Source organism: Protomyctophum parallelum, assembly GCF_964188405.1.
Source record: "Protomyctophum parallelum genome assembly, chromosome: 14".
In the NCBI taxonomy this organism is placed as follows: Eukaryota; Metazoa; Chordata; class Actinopteri; order Myctophiformes; family Myctophidae; genus Protomyctophum; species Protomyctophum parallelum.
In genome coordinates this window covers 15,924,983-15,940,495 of record NC_139709.1, presented here as the reverse complement: position 1 = coordinate 15,940,495, position 15,513 = coordinate 15,924,983, and the positions used below count along the sequence as shown (strand labels likewise).

Genomic DNA, 15,513 nt, shown 5'->3' with positions numbered 1-15,513 from the left:
TCCATAAAGGCCGGTGCACACCACATACATCTTTCGTTTTACAGATTTCTCAGAGTAGATCAGGAAATAAAACTCAACTATGGCTGAACAACTAGGAGATCAAGGTCCTGAAGAAGCTGACCCTGAATCGCAGCAGCAACCTCTTCAGCAGAACGAATCCACCGACGACATCACTGCTGTTAAGAAGAGCTATGCGGGGAAGAGTAAGCTATACTGGTGGAAGAAGAAGGCCAAGAGACACTGGCGCCCGCGGCGCTTCTAAGACAGTGTTCTGTTCTTCAACCGGGGTCTCACGACACTTTAGTGTGCCGCCTGAGATGACTCGGTGTGCTGTGTAGAATTTAGAACAAAAAATTATACAAGCACAACCTTGCACCAAGACTTGAAGGAAAGCAAGACTTCATCCGGCCCTTGCCCTGAGCCCACAGCTGGAAATGCTGTTAACAAATGCTGCTCGGCAAAACATCCAGGCAGCCATATCGTGACATTCTTAGACGACACGGTAGTGGACAGATATCCACAATGATGAGTTGTCGTACCGGCAGGAGGTCTCTGTAAACTCATTCACTGCCCTTCAAGGCCCTCGCTGCCAAGGAAGAGCTGGACGTTTAGATTTTTTGGGGGGGGTGTATTATATGTTAGCGACAACACCATCTTGTGTAAAAAAAATCCAGAGTCACAGTCCCACAGGATACGTATCAGCACACGTGTGTGTGTGTGTCGACGATCGACCGGGGGAGCAATAAAAAGTTATATCATTAAAATAAAATATAAAAATATATATAAATAAAAATATAACGAAAAAGCCTGGCAGATGCTAAACTCAACGAGAAAAAAATCTGCCAGTCAAGCTGGTGGAGACAATGAGTGATTTTGGACATAGCTAGCCTCAAAGTACTACTTTGTTTGTGCCCCATTTCACCCTCACAATAAACTAGGCAACATCGGGTACCCCGCTAGTACAATCTTTGACTGCCAACCTCCCTCCCATTCTGCAGTGTGATACCTTGGTCCCCAGGTCGCTGAAGGGAATTTTGGTGCTGAGGAAGAACCCTGGAACAGGCTCCAGGATCTCGAAGCTCCAGATGTACTGCAGAACCAGCACCAGGTTGCCATACAGCACCATGAAGGGAGAGGTGAGCATGGCGTAGCGCCTCCGGTCCCTCACCATCCACAGGGTGCACGACCAGATCAAGAAGACAAACGTCAGCCAGCTGACGTAAGTGATGCTCCACGCCTGGGGAGGACCAAGGTCTGATTAGTAATAAAACAACACACATCCTCAGCTAAAATATGATTATTGTGAGGATCCCCAGTTAAAATATGATTATTTTGGGTGAGAAAATATACTGTAAATATACATAAGGCAGTGATTGTATAGAGTTAAAATGAAGTCACTGACCATCATGGCTATGAGAGCACAGATGTAGCTCTGCTTCATGATGAAGTGGAAGACAGTGACCACAGCACTTGGGACCTCCTTCTTCTCCTCCTCTTCCTCCTCCTCTGCACCTTCAAGCTGCTGCTCCTCTCCTTCCATCACCCTGCCCTCCTCCTCCTCCGGGGGCAGAGTCACCTCATACACACAGCCATCTTCCTTCTTCTCTACAGTGGTGGACACACAGACACGGTGTCAGTATATGCTGCTGAACGGTCACAGTGCACACATAGTCCAATCCAGTGTGTTCACTTAACTCTATCCATCCATCCATCCATCCAACAAACTATAAATGCACCAAGTCTACTGTGTGTACGTACGTCTGTATGTCTGTAATCCACGTAACTCGAGAACCGTTCACCCCACCGACTCAAATTTGATATATGCGTTCCACCCCATCACAGGGGGTGCAGTGCCCAATGTCGAGTCGGTCGGATCCACGGTCGTCCAGAACCATCCCAAAAAGTCCTATGCCCAGGCTCCATAATATTCCATATATGGAACTGGCCTGTTCTGATATCCATATCTGGGCATGCCTGACAAAGAACTCCATATATAGGTATATAGGTTTGTCTGTCTGTCTGTCTTTCTGTCTGTCTGTCAGTGTGTAATCCACATAACTCGATAACCGACTTCAAATTCGACACACGCGTTCCACTTCACCACGTGCAGTCGGTCGGCCCCTCAAAAATATAAAATAAATATTATTTGTACCTATTTATTCGCTTCCGTTAGCTTCCGTTTACACAAACACTAGTCATAGGTGGTGGTAGCAAAACAATGTTTGTGTTTACTGTTTACACAAACCCTCAAAGCTGGACATCGGAGGGTAATAAGAGGTTTCTGTCCGACAGTGTATGCAATGTGGTCCTCTGGACAAGTCACCTGTGGAGCCCGTGGACCGGTCGGTTTTGTACTGAGGGGTGGAGTAGAGGTCCTGGCAGACCGGTCCGTTCTCTGTGGTGGTGGTGAGCAGGTCAAAGGACGTCCCGTTGGAAGGGTACACGCCCTGCACAGTGCATTAAACACAAATCATTATTGAGCCTATCACATTTATGCTGTCTAAGACGTAACACACCAAACCACGCTGGTAATAAAATGCTTAGTGGAGCATGAAAAGAGCTCGTCAAAATTGACCGCCCTCACTGAATGAATGCTGACCGCTTGGACAGTAGCCCTGAGCTAACAATAAGCGTTTCACACAGCAATGCCAATTTCAAAGTGCGATTGCGCGTCTTTAGCCAAAGGCTACCGTGGCCAGATTGAGGCATTGACCCCCACCCGACCGATGCGATTAAGGCGACTAAGGAAATCTGGTTAATTTCTAATGTCGTCGCTGTCAAGCGGAAAGCCTGTATGTCCAAAATGTTATTTTTCAGGAAATTATAAAGAAATTATCCAATGTAGTTGTTATTTAGTCACACGCTCTTATTAATACTCTTATTAATACTATTGGTCAAATATTTATAAGACAGAATTAACCAACTTCAAAATGGTGTCTATTTGTTCCCAAAATAGTGAAAATAACTAAACTCACATTGGGTCACATCAACAATGTGTTGTGAGCTTGTAGATCAGCTATTTAGTAGTTTGTGTTACTTTACTGTCTCTTTTTATTTAAGGGTGTTGCCTAAATCAACTTGTCCTTATTGTGCAAGACAGTGTAGACTGTGTGCAGGTCATTTTATTGTATTCTAGATTATGCATTATGAAGAAAAACTTGCACAAAAAGCAATTTGGGGGCTCGGCTCAGCCATGCACTGCGGAGAAAAGGGGATTGAATTACTCTACGCACTAAAGTCCAGAGTGTTAATTAACAGAGAGTTATCTAGGTTTAATATGTTGGCGCACTGGACCTCACTATAGGCTAAGAATGTGAGGTGTAAAACCTTACAGCCCTTATATCTTGATTCAACAAGGGGAGAAGGGGAAGGGAAACTCCAAATAAGCCCTCTGTAACTCAGAACTCAGTGAACAAATGGAAACTAAATTATACTTCCATTTGTACACTGAGGATTCTACAGTGTATTAGGCATCTCAGATATTAAAACATGGTATCAGATGGGGGGCGGGAGTGCATGGCCTAATGCATATCAAACTAACATTCAGAAAGGCATGTTCTGAAGGCATAACGTCCAGACAGAGTGGACAGACACCCACCTCGATGGTGCTGAAGCCGTCCTGCGTGGTGGTGGAGAGGAGCTGGGAGGGAGGGGGAGAGGGGGGGAGAGAGGGGGGGGGAGAGAGAGAGAGAGAGAGAGAGAGAGAGAGAGAGAGAGAGAGAGAGAGAGATAGAGAGAGATGTGTTATTGATTATTGGCAGGAACAAAGAACAACAGCACTATTCTGTCTGTTGATCGAGAGCATCACTCATCAGTGTGTCTACACACGCTAAAAGCTTTTAAAGCTCAAGAGGTGGCTGTACGGACCTGGTTATGGGAACAAGGTCAGAAAGTTTGTGTGTGTGTGTGTGTGTGTGTGTGTGTGTGTGTGTGTGTGTGTGTGCACATGTTTATACTGTATGTATGTGTGTGGAGGGTTGTTTGTGTGTGTGCATGTTGTGTGCATATGATTACATTCTTCTCGTCAGTGCCCTGGTGGGCCTTCCACCACAGCTGTCTCTTCTTGTCAGCCGAGCTCGTTCCGTTTCCTACGCCCTCGTTCACCTCTCCCTCGTCTCCGTCCTGACAAAACAAAGATAGACACTTTACACTTTTACACACACAGCAGAGCAGATATCGTCTGCTGTCGGGCGGAAACCTCTCAACTCCAACATTGTTTTTCTATCTCCCTATACTTGATGATAATGCAGCGTCACACAAAAGTATGAAAAGTAGCAGATGTGCTACTTTTGCTGTTTTTCAGTAGAATCCTGCAGGGGCTGAAAAGTTAGTTTTGGACATATGAGTTTTCCACCCGACAGAGGCGATATATATCTTCCCCGCTGGGATCTCTGTTCAGTTCTTGAACACAAATGACGCTCTCCAGAAACAATGTGTTTAATCAGCTCGGCCAGAGAGTGTGTGGGCTGCCCCGTGTGCATGGACTGTTTCAATCAATGTAGGATGACTTCAGAAGAAAGCTATCAACTCAAGGCACTTGATCAAATGTTAATAGAGTAAGTGACGTGAAATGAAAACGACAGGGTAAAAATAAAATAATTTAGTTTAATCTTCCGCTGCCTATATATTATTGTCAATTTTCACTAGTTTGGGTCCCGGGCAAATGTCAAGTTTCTCTTTTGGGTCGTGAGCTGAAAGGTTTGGGAACCACGGACAGGTAATTTAGCCTGGTCACTGGTCAGACAATTTGTTCAGAGTAAGCTGCTATGTAAAGCCTTATCTTTAATATTGATCAAACCTGTCAGGTCGGGATTTACATCAAAATCCTTCATTATTATTGTCTTCTAAAGTGTAAGAGAAAATGGGAAAAAGATAATACACCACACACACACACACACACACACACACACACACACACACACACACACACACACACACCCCTTCCTGCGGAGAGATCAATAATGCATACAGCCCCTGCAGCTCCATCGACCCCTCTATAAAAACACTAATCTATAACTCTATTACAGGAGCGAAAAGATAGGGATCTACCAGTCCGTGACCTCAGAATACAGGGGTCTTCTTTCTTGATAGTTCAGTAGTACTGGCGACAATGCTGCTCTTTCAGAACACACACTCAAATGTATGCAGTGATATTTGATACCTTTCACTGGTCATCTGTAATAGGTTCAATACTAGGTTTATAATGTATGTGTGTAAACATTGGCGTAAAACCTTTTATGTATGTTTTATTTGATGACCAACTGTGAAATGTAAAGGCGAAGAGAGAATGGCAATGGAGAGTTGGAGACAGACAGACAGAGACAGAGAAAGAGTCTCGCGTAGCCAGACTACTATTCAACAATCTCTGAATGCTATAGTATACACAGTGTACACAGTCTGGAACTACACGTCCTGAAAGCCGATAAAGGACAGTGTCCTCACTGGCTGGTCGAAGGGTTCTTGCAGCCAGAGACGGATCAGTGTAGCCAGAGTGTAGTAGAGCAGCAGCAGCATGATGGGGTTGACAAAGTGGTGCCACCGCAGGTTAGCGTTCACCACAAGCTTCCATGTCCTGAGGCAATCCGTCTGAGCAATGGTGGAGATTCCAAACACACTGCGAGGAGAGAGAGAGACAGACACCAGGAGACCACATTAACCACTTCAAATCCTCAGCAGATCAGCTATTTTTGGCCAATGTTTCCCCTGAGAATAGGGATGCTGGGGTTCAAGTGGCCAATACAGTGCATCTAGGGTTCTCAAACATTTTCATGTCAAGGATGTCCATTAAAATGATATGCAATGATATTATCCCCCTCACAGACCCTCTCAACCAGAGAGAGAATGTGCTTACCTCCATAAAAATCAAAGCGCAGTATAGACCTTTTTCACAGCAGCATTTAGAGCTATGTTACTCTCGACTTCCGCCACTCGCATGAATGCAGACCAGCCTCTCGTCTTTAGCGTAAATAAAAAGAACGTTTTTGCTACTCACCAAAACAAAGGCGGGTTGTGTCATAAGAAAGCCTACTTTCCTTAGTGGGAGCACTCTGAGCCCCCCACCACACATATAAACGGTACTTTTTGGCCAGCAAGGGATTTTTTTTCACCGGAGGAAAAATATTCTCTATGAGACAATTCTCTGGCAATATCGGTAGAAGGCGCAGTGGAGTAACTAAAAGTATTTCTTTTCCGGTGGAAACAAAATCCCCTTTTGGCCAAAAAGTACCATTTATACGTGTGGTGGGGGGCTCAGAGTGCTTTCTAATGACACAACCCGCCTTTGTTTTGGTGAGCAGCAAAAACGTTCCTTTTATTTACGCTAAAGACGAGAGGCTGGTCTGCATTCATGCGAGCGGCGGAAGTCGAGAGTAATTATTTAGAGCTCTAAATGCAATGCATTAGAGCTATGGACCAGAGCTATGCTCAATGGAACACATCCTTAACTAGTATCACGTGAAGAAGGTAACATACAGTAACATACAGTACATACAGTAAAGGCACAGTCACACATACAGTACACAGGAGGAGCCAACGCATGCCAAGGAGTCGACCTTTTTTTTTAATCATTTGAACGGCTTGGTATGAGAAAGTGCCTTGTGCAATATTATATAGCATAGCATGGTGGACCGCGTGGAAGGTCCATCTACAGTACAAAACGTATTGTCGATTTCAGAAACAATGCCATCATGTAATCTTAGAGAAAATGCACAGTAATACTTCTGAAAGGCCGGCATTACCTCTACCAGGCCAAAGTAAGATAATGATTGTTTTCACCTGTATGCACCTCACTTGTGTGCACCTCTCATGCACTTGTATGTGTTGTGTTGTATGAACCCCACCCCCCCCACCCTCTCTGTGAAACACCTCCACCCCCCCACCTGTAACCCTCCCTCCCCACCCCCCCCACCCCTTTCTTGTTTTCTTGATGTTGCAAGAAAGATGTATGTGGCGACACAGGCATGGATCCCGCTTGCATGCGGGTCCTGGTCTGAGACAAATGTATTCCTCGGGAGACAAAATAAAGCTACCTACCTAAACTCTTCTTAATCAACTGGAAAATGTGAACTTTTTGTTTCGGCCACCACCAGCACATGTGTTGTAACACCGTCTGACAGGATGTGAGATGACGCTGTCGCCTTCCTCTCCGGTAAAACAAAGAAGGTCGTGCACTGTACAGGAAGTGTACCAAGGACATGCCACTGTTTGGGAAAAGAGGGTGTTCTAACAGCATGCCATGTGGAGGAGTCACTGCCCCGCCCCCCTCCTGACACATCACTTCCTGTACGGCTTCTCCCACAGCAGCTGGTGGCAGGTCACATGACTCGAGGACTTCCATTGTTGTGAGGTGGTGGCGGCCAGGATTGCCATGCCCTCTTATTATAAGCGACTCAAGCCGGTCGCTTAAAGCAACGTTGGACTTGTCTTGTCTGTAAAGTCGCTTGTAAATATTGGTATAGTTGTGGGTTGCGGTTCTTTGGGCTTGCTTGTAGTTGCCTACAGTATTTGGGCTTGCTTCCCAATTCCTATATGTTGTTTAAACCAGTGGTCAAGGACCCCCAAATGAATTATGTATTATGTATTTGGCTGCAAACCCCACGCCCCATCTGAAAATATTTTGTGCCCACATGCAAGATTTGTGTTAATTTTCTCAAGATTTTTAATGTAGCAGCTCTGTTTCGGGGTTTGTAGATCGGCTATTTAAAAATGGCCGATGCATATAGATTAAATGTGCTCATGTGTAGCCTAACAGTCGCTTCTTTTGGGCTTGTTTTCATGGAACTGGTTGCTTATTTCTCCGACAAAACCTGGCAACACTGGCGGCCGTGTCGGGTCAGGAAGCGAGGTGGAAGCCAGGCGTCTCAACACTCTCACTCAACACCGGTCCCCGTGGCAAGGCCACTGTCAACAGCCACAATGAAGCCAAAGCCACTGAACCCAGACTATTGTTCAATAAGGGACCAAACGTATTTATGGCGTGGACTTTCCTTCTTGAGCAGCCTGGGGTGTTGCCAGTGGCGGAAAAAAGTACTTGCATTCTTTACTTAAGTAAAAGTATCAATACGGCAATATACGGCAACAAGTCGGTGTATGAATGTGTGTGTGAATGGGTGAATGTAATCCTCAATCTCTGTAAAGCTCTTTGGATTTAAGTATACAGTACGTAAATGTAGGCCTACTTAGCTACTTTACACCACTGTAATTAGGGCAAAGCCACTGAACGGAGCCTATTGTTCAATAAGGGATATAGCGTATTTATGGCGTGGAGTTTCCTTCTTGACCAGCCCAGGGTGTTGTGGAATAGGAAACACGGGATGTTGGGAGGGAGGGAGGGAGGGAGGGCTACTTTTATCAACATATTGCACTGAGGAAGACAGAAATACCTCGGAGCAGTGGAAAGTGTACGTTAACGTATGACATAGACGGCCTATTCATCTACTGAGCCATCAGATAGGAACAGCCACATCATGGAAGTGCAAACGTTCCAGAGTTACAGTAGTATGTTATAGAAACATGTTATAGGCCTGTTAGCTCTCTGCCGCACGCACGCACGCACGCACGCACGCACGCACGCACGCACGCACACACGCACACACACACACACACACACACACACACACACACACACACACACACACACACACACACACACACACACACACACACACACACACACACACACACACACACACCTACAGTATGAGATGTAACAATGAATTAAAAACTAATCTTGAATCTTGAACATAAAGTGTCTTTAGATATTTCTCCTAATCATAATCTACAGTATTTTCACAATTAAGTGCCAGCATGAGCGGAACCCATTAACTCTGAACGAGACGACTTTGTTTTCCGATGGTCGACTTGCAACGCAGTAATCAGTGTTTATCAGCGATGCCATCTTGGCCCTCTAACAGGAGATTGGGAGTAGCTGGGACCAGTAGGGTTTATCCAAGGCAGTCTAAAGCTATACATAGACGTAATGGCATTGGTCCTGACACACTGCAGCACAGCTTTCAAATGAGAGCCCATAAAATCAATAAGGCTCCACAAACGCCAAGGGCACAGCACAGGGCGAGAGAGGGAGTGAGACAGAGAGAGAGAGGGAGACAGAAAGAGAGAGAGAGAGAGAGAGAGAGAGAGAGAGAGAGAGAGAGAGAGAGAGAGAGAGAGAGGCAACAATCAGGAAAACTGTGTTGTGAGTTCCAAAAAGCACAATTAACCATCATCGCAAGTCTTGTTGTAATAGCTAAATGTGGTACAATTCAGGAACAAGCTGTACTGTAATTCATGACCAGCTATGACCAGCAAGAGAGCAATTTAGATCCATGATTATACTGTACATGTTGCATGCTCTCTCAGTTTATCTGGACAAGAAGAAGAAGAAGAAGAAGAAGAAGAAGAAGAAGAAGAAGAAGAAGAAGAAGAAGAAGAAGAAGAAGAAGAAGAAGAAGAAGAAGAAGAAGAAGAAGAAGAAGAAGAAGAAGAAGAAGAAGAAGAAGAAGAAGAAGAAGAAGAAGAAGAAGAAGAATCTTTAGTAATTCTGTGGGAAATTCAGTTCCAGCTTCACCCAGCTGATAGCTGCTCAGAGGCACGCTAATCTAATCTTAATCTAGATGAATCGCATTTTAATCGCATATCATTATTTGACCCGAGAACAGTGAGAAAGCAATTTTTTCAAATGGATTTTGGTATACTAGTGAATCAATGAATAGTGAATACATAAGTTTAAGCAATAAAACATTGTTTTTGTAGTAATAGGGGTAATAATTCTTTATTGAATAATTGCACACAACTGTGCTGTAATCCACGCTACCATCTGATAGCCTTTTAAATCCTATTTCCAATCCACGGGGACAAGCAAAGTGATCTCAGCGGCTTCCCCCAGTCTGGTGAACTGTCTGCGGTTTCTGTTGGTGTTATTGTCTGAAGAGGACACGGACACTTGGTGCACAGGTCCGTCTGAAAACTGTCCAGTGACAACGTTCCACGTGAAAAAAATTGTGCGATTAAAATGCGTACTTTTTTTTAATGCATTCATTTTTCTGTAGTTAATTAATCGCAATTAGTCCCGGCCCTAGTAGGGACACTTCGACATGTATAGAAAGGATGCACATCATATGCATCACTTTTCATTCACTGGAACACGCCCCCCCTAATCTAGAGTGGCAAAACATTGAGCAACATGGAGCGTTGGGAGTTTGGAAGCGCTCGTTGGAAATCACTCAACCGTCCTGCGTACCACCTGTTTATAAATGTCACATTATGCAGGAGGCAGCAGGACGTTGCATCATTGAAAACTCAGTAGGCGTTCCCACATAACTTCCGGGTACGATGATGTCACACGCATAGCCTCTATAATCGGCTGACTGGGAGGCAAACCAGTGACCTTCTGATTACTAGAACTCTACCCAGTAAGCTACGGCTGCCCCCGTACAATGGCTTTGTTGTAGTATAAAAAATGGGTGCAGTTTTGTAGCGACAGACAGACAAGACATCAATTATACATGCTTGGCATCAGTAAAAAAAAAGAAAAAAAAAAAGACTGAGACAACAGTACAGTATGTATTCAAAATCATGTTGATTGGGTTACTGAATGGACATTAGTTTATTCCATTTTTTAGAGCGGTACATACTTATCTTTCAAGCTGCAATTTCATGCTTCTGTGGATTTTTAAGTGGTGCAACCACTTCTACATCCAGCAATGTCCGCATGTATCATGTATCATGAGCACGAGTGGTGTGCGCATGCGTGAAATTGGAACGAGAGAAGTATGTGACATGGCTGCCACCTGCTGGACGCAAACGATACAGAGAAGAAATTGGAACGATACAGAGAAGAAATTGGAACGATACAAATTGGAACGATACAGAGAACCAATAGACGGGAGTTGCACCACTTGGTTAATTTTTTTGTCAACATAACACTTTGTAGTGGTATCAAGAGCCTAGTTCTCAATTAGCGCTGGAAATAGTCTAAGAGCTGACATCGCTTTGTGTTGCAACACGTTGTGAGCCTAATAGATCGCCTATTTTCGGTGCATGACACTCGATGAAGTACTGAGCCAGTCTTTAGTTCCTTGCTATGATATCCAAGAAAACGTTCTTCACACAGAGCGTGGACAAGCATGACCGTTGTTTTCCAGTGCCCCGTTGTCACTAGACTGCCCATCGTGTGTAAGCGCCAACAAACGGCTCCGCTCTCATGCATAATATAACACCACCACTATCCTGGCCCTCTTATGCTGATGAATCACGTCTGGTAGAGAGAGTGATACATGGACTCACCAGCTGCGTTTGCCTTTTCTACGGGCCCTGTTGTTTTTAACAATGATAAATATTTATTGCCGTTTAAACAAGCCTGCCTAGAGATTCGCATATCCATCCCTGTGCTGAAACCTTCTATGATTTGTCCTCTCATTGAGCAATGTGTTGCTGTTATGCAATAATATAAAAACTTTACTCTGACGTCCTGTCCTACTGTATGTGTGCCATTTCTGTATGTATGTACCTGTACATAATTATGTTACATATTATGTTATGTGTTACAACAAAAACATTTCATTACATTTGTAACTTGTGGTTGTCAAATATGTAATAAAAAGTACAGATCACTAGAGCAGTTAACTTGTGTATTACTTTTAGTTCAGTTTATATATTCATATTTTGAAATATAAATAAATATTCAATATACATATAATGTTGGGGGTCCTTGACATGAAAAAGGTTTTGAGCACCACTGATATACCAGTAAGACGCCTGGAGGGCGAGAAGCGACCTCGCCCTAAAGGCGAGGTCACTGGTCGTGTCACTGGCCATATATGAAGCATGCCTTGAGTGTACAGGGTTTGATTATCAGATCAGATCAACATATGGAATGTCAGAACAGGTCAGCTCCATATATAGAGGTGGCAGCGGGGGCGGTGTCATGAGGTTACAGGGTTTGATGAGGGCCCAGGTAGGGCCGGGCCTTAATGTTCGGGCCTGTTGAGAACTCGCTGGCTGCACAAATAACTTTGGGTCAGGCCCATCTAGAGTTTAAATGGACAGGTATCAGTAAAAAGGGAGACATCGAAGAGGAAGAATGGATGGGGAAGGATCCATATATGGAATGTCAGAACAGGTGCTGAAATATATCCATATACTGTACTAATATTGATGACATCAGGGATCTCCATATATGGGCTTAATTGTGACAGCAGGTCGCATTTACTATGATCCCTGATTTACTATTATCCCCGACGATGTCACGTGATGTCACGAGACCTGGGCACCATATATGGGGATTTTGAGTGATACACTGACTGACTGACTGACTTACTGACTGACTGACTGACTGACTGACGGGAAATGCACAGTTCCATAGTTAACTGCGACCTTTGGTTGCAATTAGGATTTTGTAGAATTGGCCTCAGGTCTTAATGGGTTAAAAGTGTCTGTACCCTGTACTCACTCACTGAACATTTCACTGAATAAGAAACTTACTCCAAGCGACAGCTCACAACCTGTTCTTTCTCAGAAAGATATCGGGGATCAATCATAAATGTTGTACCTAGTGCTGAAAGAATAAATACAACATATTTGGATAGCGCTCACTGTAAAGCTAGAACGTACAGAAGAGCAATGTTAAGGAGGTTAGGAAATCTTTGGGTGGAGATGCGGGTTGAAGATAGAGGTGGCGCTTGCATTGTTTCTAGTGGAAACAAAAGACGGTCAAAACAAAAATCTGACTCTTGCTGAAAAGGGAGATATTGCTGTACCTGTTCCAAAAAATATATATAGAAAAGGGTAGCACGTCAAATTTCAGGTCAAGGAAGACAATACTTCTTCAGTGAGTTTAGGCTATGTGCCAAAATGCTTAAGCGTTTTGTCTATTGCAATATGAGCCAAATAAAAAAAGTGAAACAGTCAGTATTTTGTCCTCCTTGACCTGAAATTTGACAAATTTGACAAATCTTTCAACAAAAAAAAATCCGGAATATGCTGGCTGGATATTGGATTCAGCAGTCAGTCCACTGAGAATCCCACTGCTGAAGCACCACCTCTTTATTCAACTTAATTGCCAACCAAAGTGATTAAGGCTTGTATATTGCTGACCTGATGTAGCTGTCATCTGGCGAGATGGAATCCTGGAAGAACTGGAACTGGTACAGGTAGAGGACGACGAGGTGTCCGGCGCTGAAGATGGCCATCAGCACGCACATGCAGCTGAAGATGAGTGTGTCGATGGTGCGGCAGAACGACCACCACGTGCACAGGAACAGGAAGCTGAAGAAGTACACGGCCGACGTCAGCGACGGCAGCATGATGCCTGTGAGGGGGTGAAAAGTTTTAGTGTTGATCAGCATGATGCCTGTGAGGGGGTGAAAGGTTTTAGTGTTGATCAGCATGATGCCTGTGAGGGGGTGAAAAGTTTTAGTGTTGATCAGCATGATGCCTGTCAGGTGACGTGTAGTTTTAGTGTTGATCAGCATGATGCCTGTCAGGTGACGTGTAGTTTTAGTGTTGATCAGCATGATGCCTGTCAGGTGGCGTGAAGTTTTAGTGTTGATTTTTTCGGCTCAAACTATCCCGAAGAATGTTCGTCGACTACCTTTTTTTCCACTGAGGAAAACGAAATAAAAACTAAGCTACGATGACTAAAGCTGAGACTATATATAATAATACAAATAAAAACTAGATTAAAATGTTAGGGAGGAACTAGTGGAGAAGAGATCCAGTAACAAAAATAAGTACTCTTATGTACCTGTACACAAGATGTAAAAATAAAGTACAACCTTGAACATTGAACCTTGAGTAGTACCAAAAGAAAAGTCATTTTAGGTTTGGTTGCATGCTGAAAATAGCAGATCTACAAGCTCACAGTGCGGCACACTGTGAGCTTGTAGATCGGCTATTTTCAGCATGTAACCAAGTGTAAAATCAGCCATTATGACGACATCAAGGCCCGCCAAAATTCGACTAAATCAACTGTAAATGTACTCAACAGAAATCGTATAATATTTAGTCGATTAAAACTAGACTAACACTAAAACAGTTCAGTGACTATGACTAAACTGAACAGACTACACTAGTGTAAAGTGTTACATGAATGATACTAGCATGATGCTGTCCTTGTCCATTATTCAGTCTGCATTTGAGCCACGGACCACCATTTGATGAGATTTAACCTCTCCCACCCAAAACATTTATTATTTTGTTGTTGGATAAGATTTGGATCGGAAAATAATAATAATTGGTCCACGGACCAATTATTATTTATTTATATACAAAGCATGTTTAATGATTTTAACAACTCACAGACAATCGACAAAATACTTTAGTAGTGAAAACGGACGATCTGCAAGCTCACAACACGTCGCGATGCGAAGTGTTGTGAGCTTGCAGATCGTCCGTTTTCACTAGGTTGGGTTCCGTGAGATTTCTCTTTGGGATCTGGAGCTAAAAGGTTTGGGAACCACTGACCGGTCAGCCCCAGCAGGGTGGTGACCACCACCTGTCCCGCCGTGGTGATCAGGTTGCCGATGACCTCCTTCACTCTGGACGCCACGCCGGCCACCAGCCGCAGCACCTTCATCTTGGTGCTCTCCACGGCCTCCTCCTCCTCTTCCTCCTCCTCATCTTCGTCCAGCTCCTCGGCCTCCTCCTCCTCCCCGGCCTCGTACCCGGAGGCCTCGTAGTCCTCCTCCAGCAGGATGTTGTTGTCCTCCAGGCTCAGCTTCTCCTCCTCCTCCTCCTCCTCCTCCTCCTCCTCCTCTTCCTCCTTGAAGGACATGGATTCATGTCACGGCAGACAGGTATACATTAGCCTCGGAGAACGTAGGCGTTTTGTTTTCAAAAAGAAAAAAAAAAGAAAAAACACCTGGGCGAGACATGCATGAGAACTGGCATACGTTGTATTTTCGCCAGCCAATAAGAGTGCAGAGGGGCGTCACTCCAAATGTGGTGATGTCAGTGTTCTCTGCGCTGTGTGGAGTTGGGAGCAGAGGGGGGGGGGGGGGGGGGGTGGTGAGGAGGCGGGCACATAGCTTGGTGAACCAATAAGAAGTCTCAGCCGGGAGATGGTTCCGCCACCCTATGACCAGGAAAGCATAGGTCTTTTTCAGGCTACCCTTACATCCATGGACAATATCCATGACGATGGCGAGATGGTTTATTCTAGGGATTCGTTAGTGGTTAAAGTTTTTTGGGGATCTCCTACGTGTCACAATCAGGCTTTCTCATCATATTTGGGTTTTTACGTATAGTGGCCAACTGAATTGATGCTACTCGTGATTATACATTATATATATTATATATACATTATACTTTGTATAATGTATAATCCCTACCTCCTCTTCAGTTCCAAATTTGCATGTCGTGTCTTCTGGAGACAGTGGGAGTCAGACAACCACTGATCTAGGACCACTGGACCAGGGCTTAGATCAGCTGCACTGACACTCACCCCATGGTGGGAATTGTGCCCTTTCTGATGCCCAGCGTATCATTTTAACCCATTTTGGGCGTGAACCCCTTTTT

At 44.3% G+C, this 15,513-nt stretch overlaps 1 protein-coding gene across 2 annotated transcripts in view; it reads right to left on the bottom strand.

Annotated features, from left to right (window-relative positions):
- The window catches only part of piezo2b (piezo-type mechanosensitive ion channel component 2b), a 131,775-nt gene that overhangs the window by 75,528 nt on the left and 40,734 nt on the right, over positions 1 to 15,513 (bottom strand). For both annotated transcript variants that reach the window (XM_083782150.1, XM_083782149.1), the window contains exons 6-13: positions 14,461 to 14,755; positions 13,093 to 13,306; positions 5,443 to 5,614; positions 4,015 to 4,122; positions 3,599 to 3,640; positions 2,324 to 2,447; positions 1,403 to 1,605; positions 1,007 to 1,237 (exon numbers count right to left, since the gene is read on the bottom strand). In XM_083782150.1, coding sequence (XP_083638276.1) covers positions 1,007 to 1,237; positions 1,403 to 1,605; positions 2,324 to 2,447; positions 3,599 to 3,640; positions 4,015 to 4,122; positions 5,443 to 5,614; positions 13,093 to 13,306; positions 14,461 to 14,755 — 1,389 coding nt within the window. The remainder of the gene's footprint in view (positions 1 to 1,006; positions 1,238 to 1,402; positions 1,606 to 2,323; positions 2,448 to 3,598; positions 3,641 to 4,014; positions 4,123 to 5,442; positions 5,615 to 13,092; positions 13,307 to 14,460; positions 14,756 to 15,513) is intronic.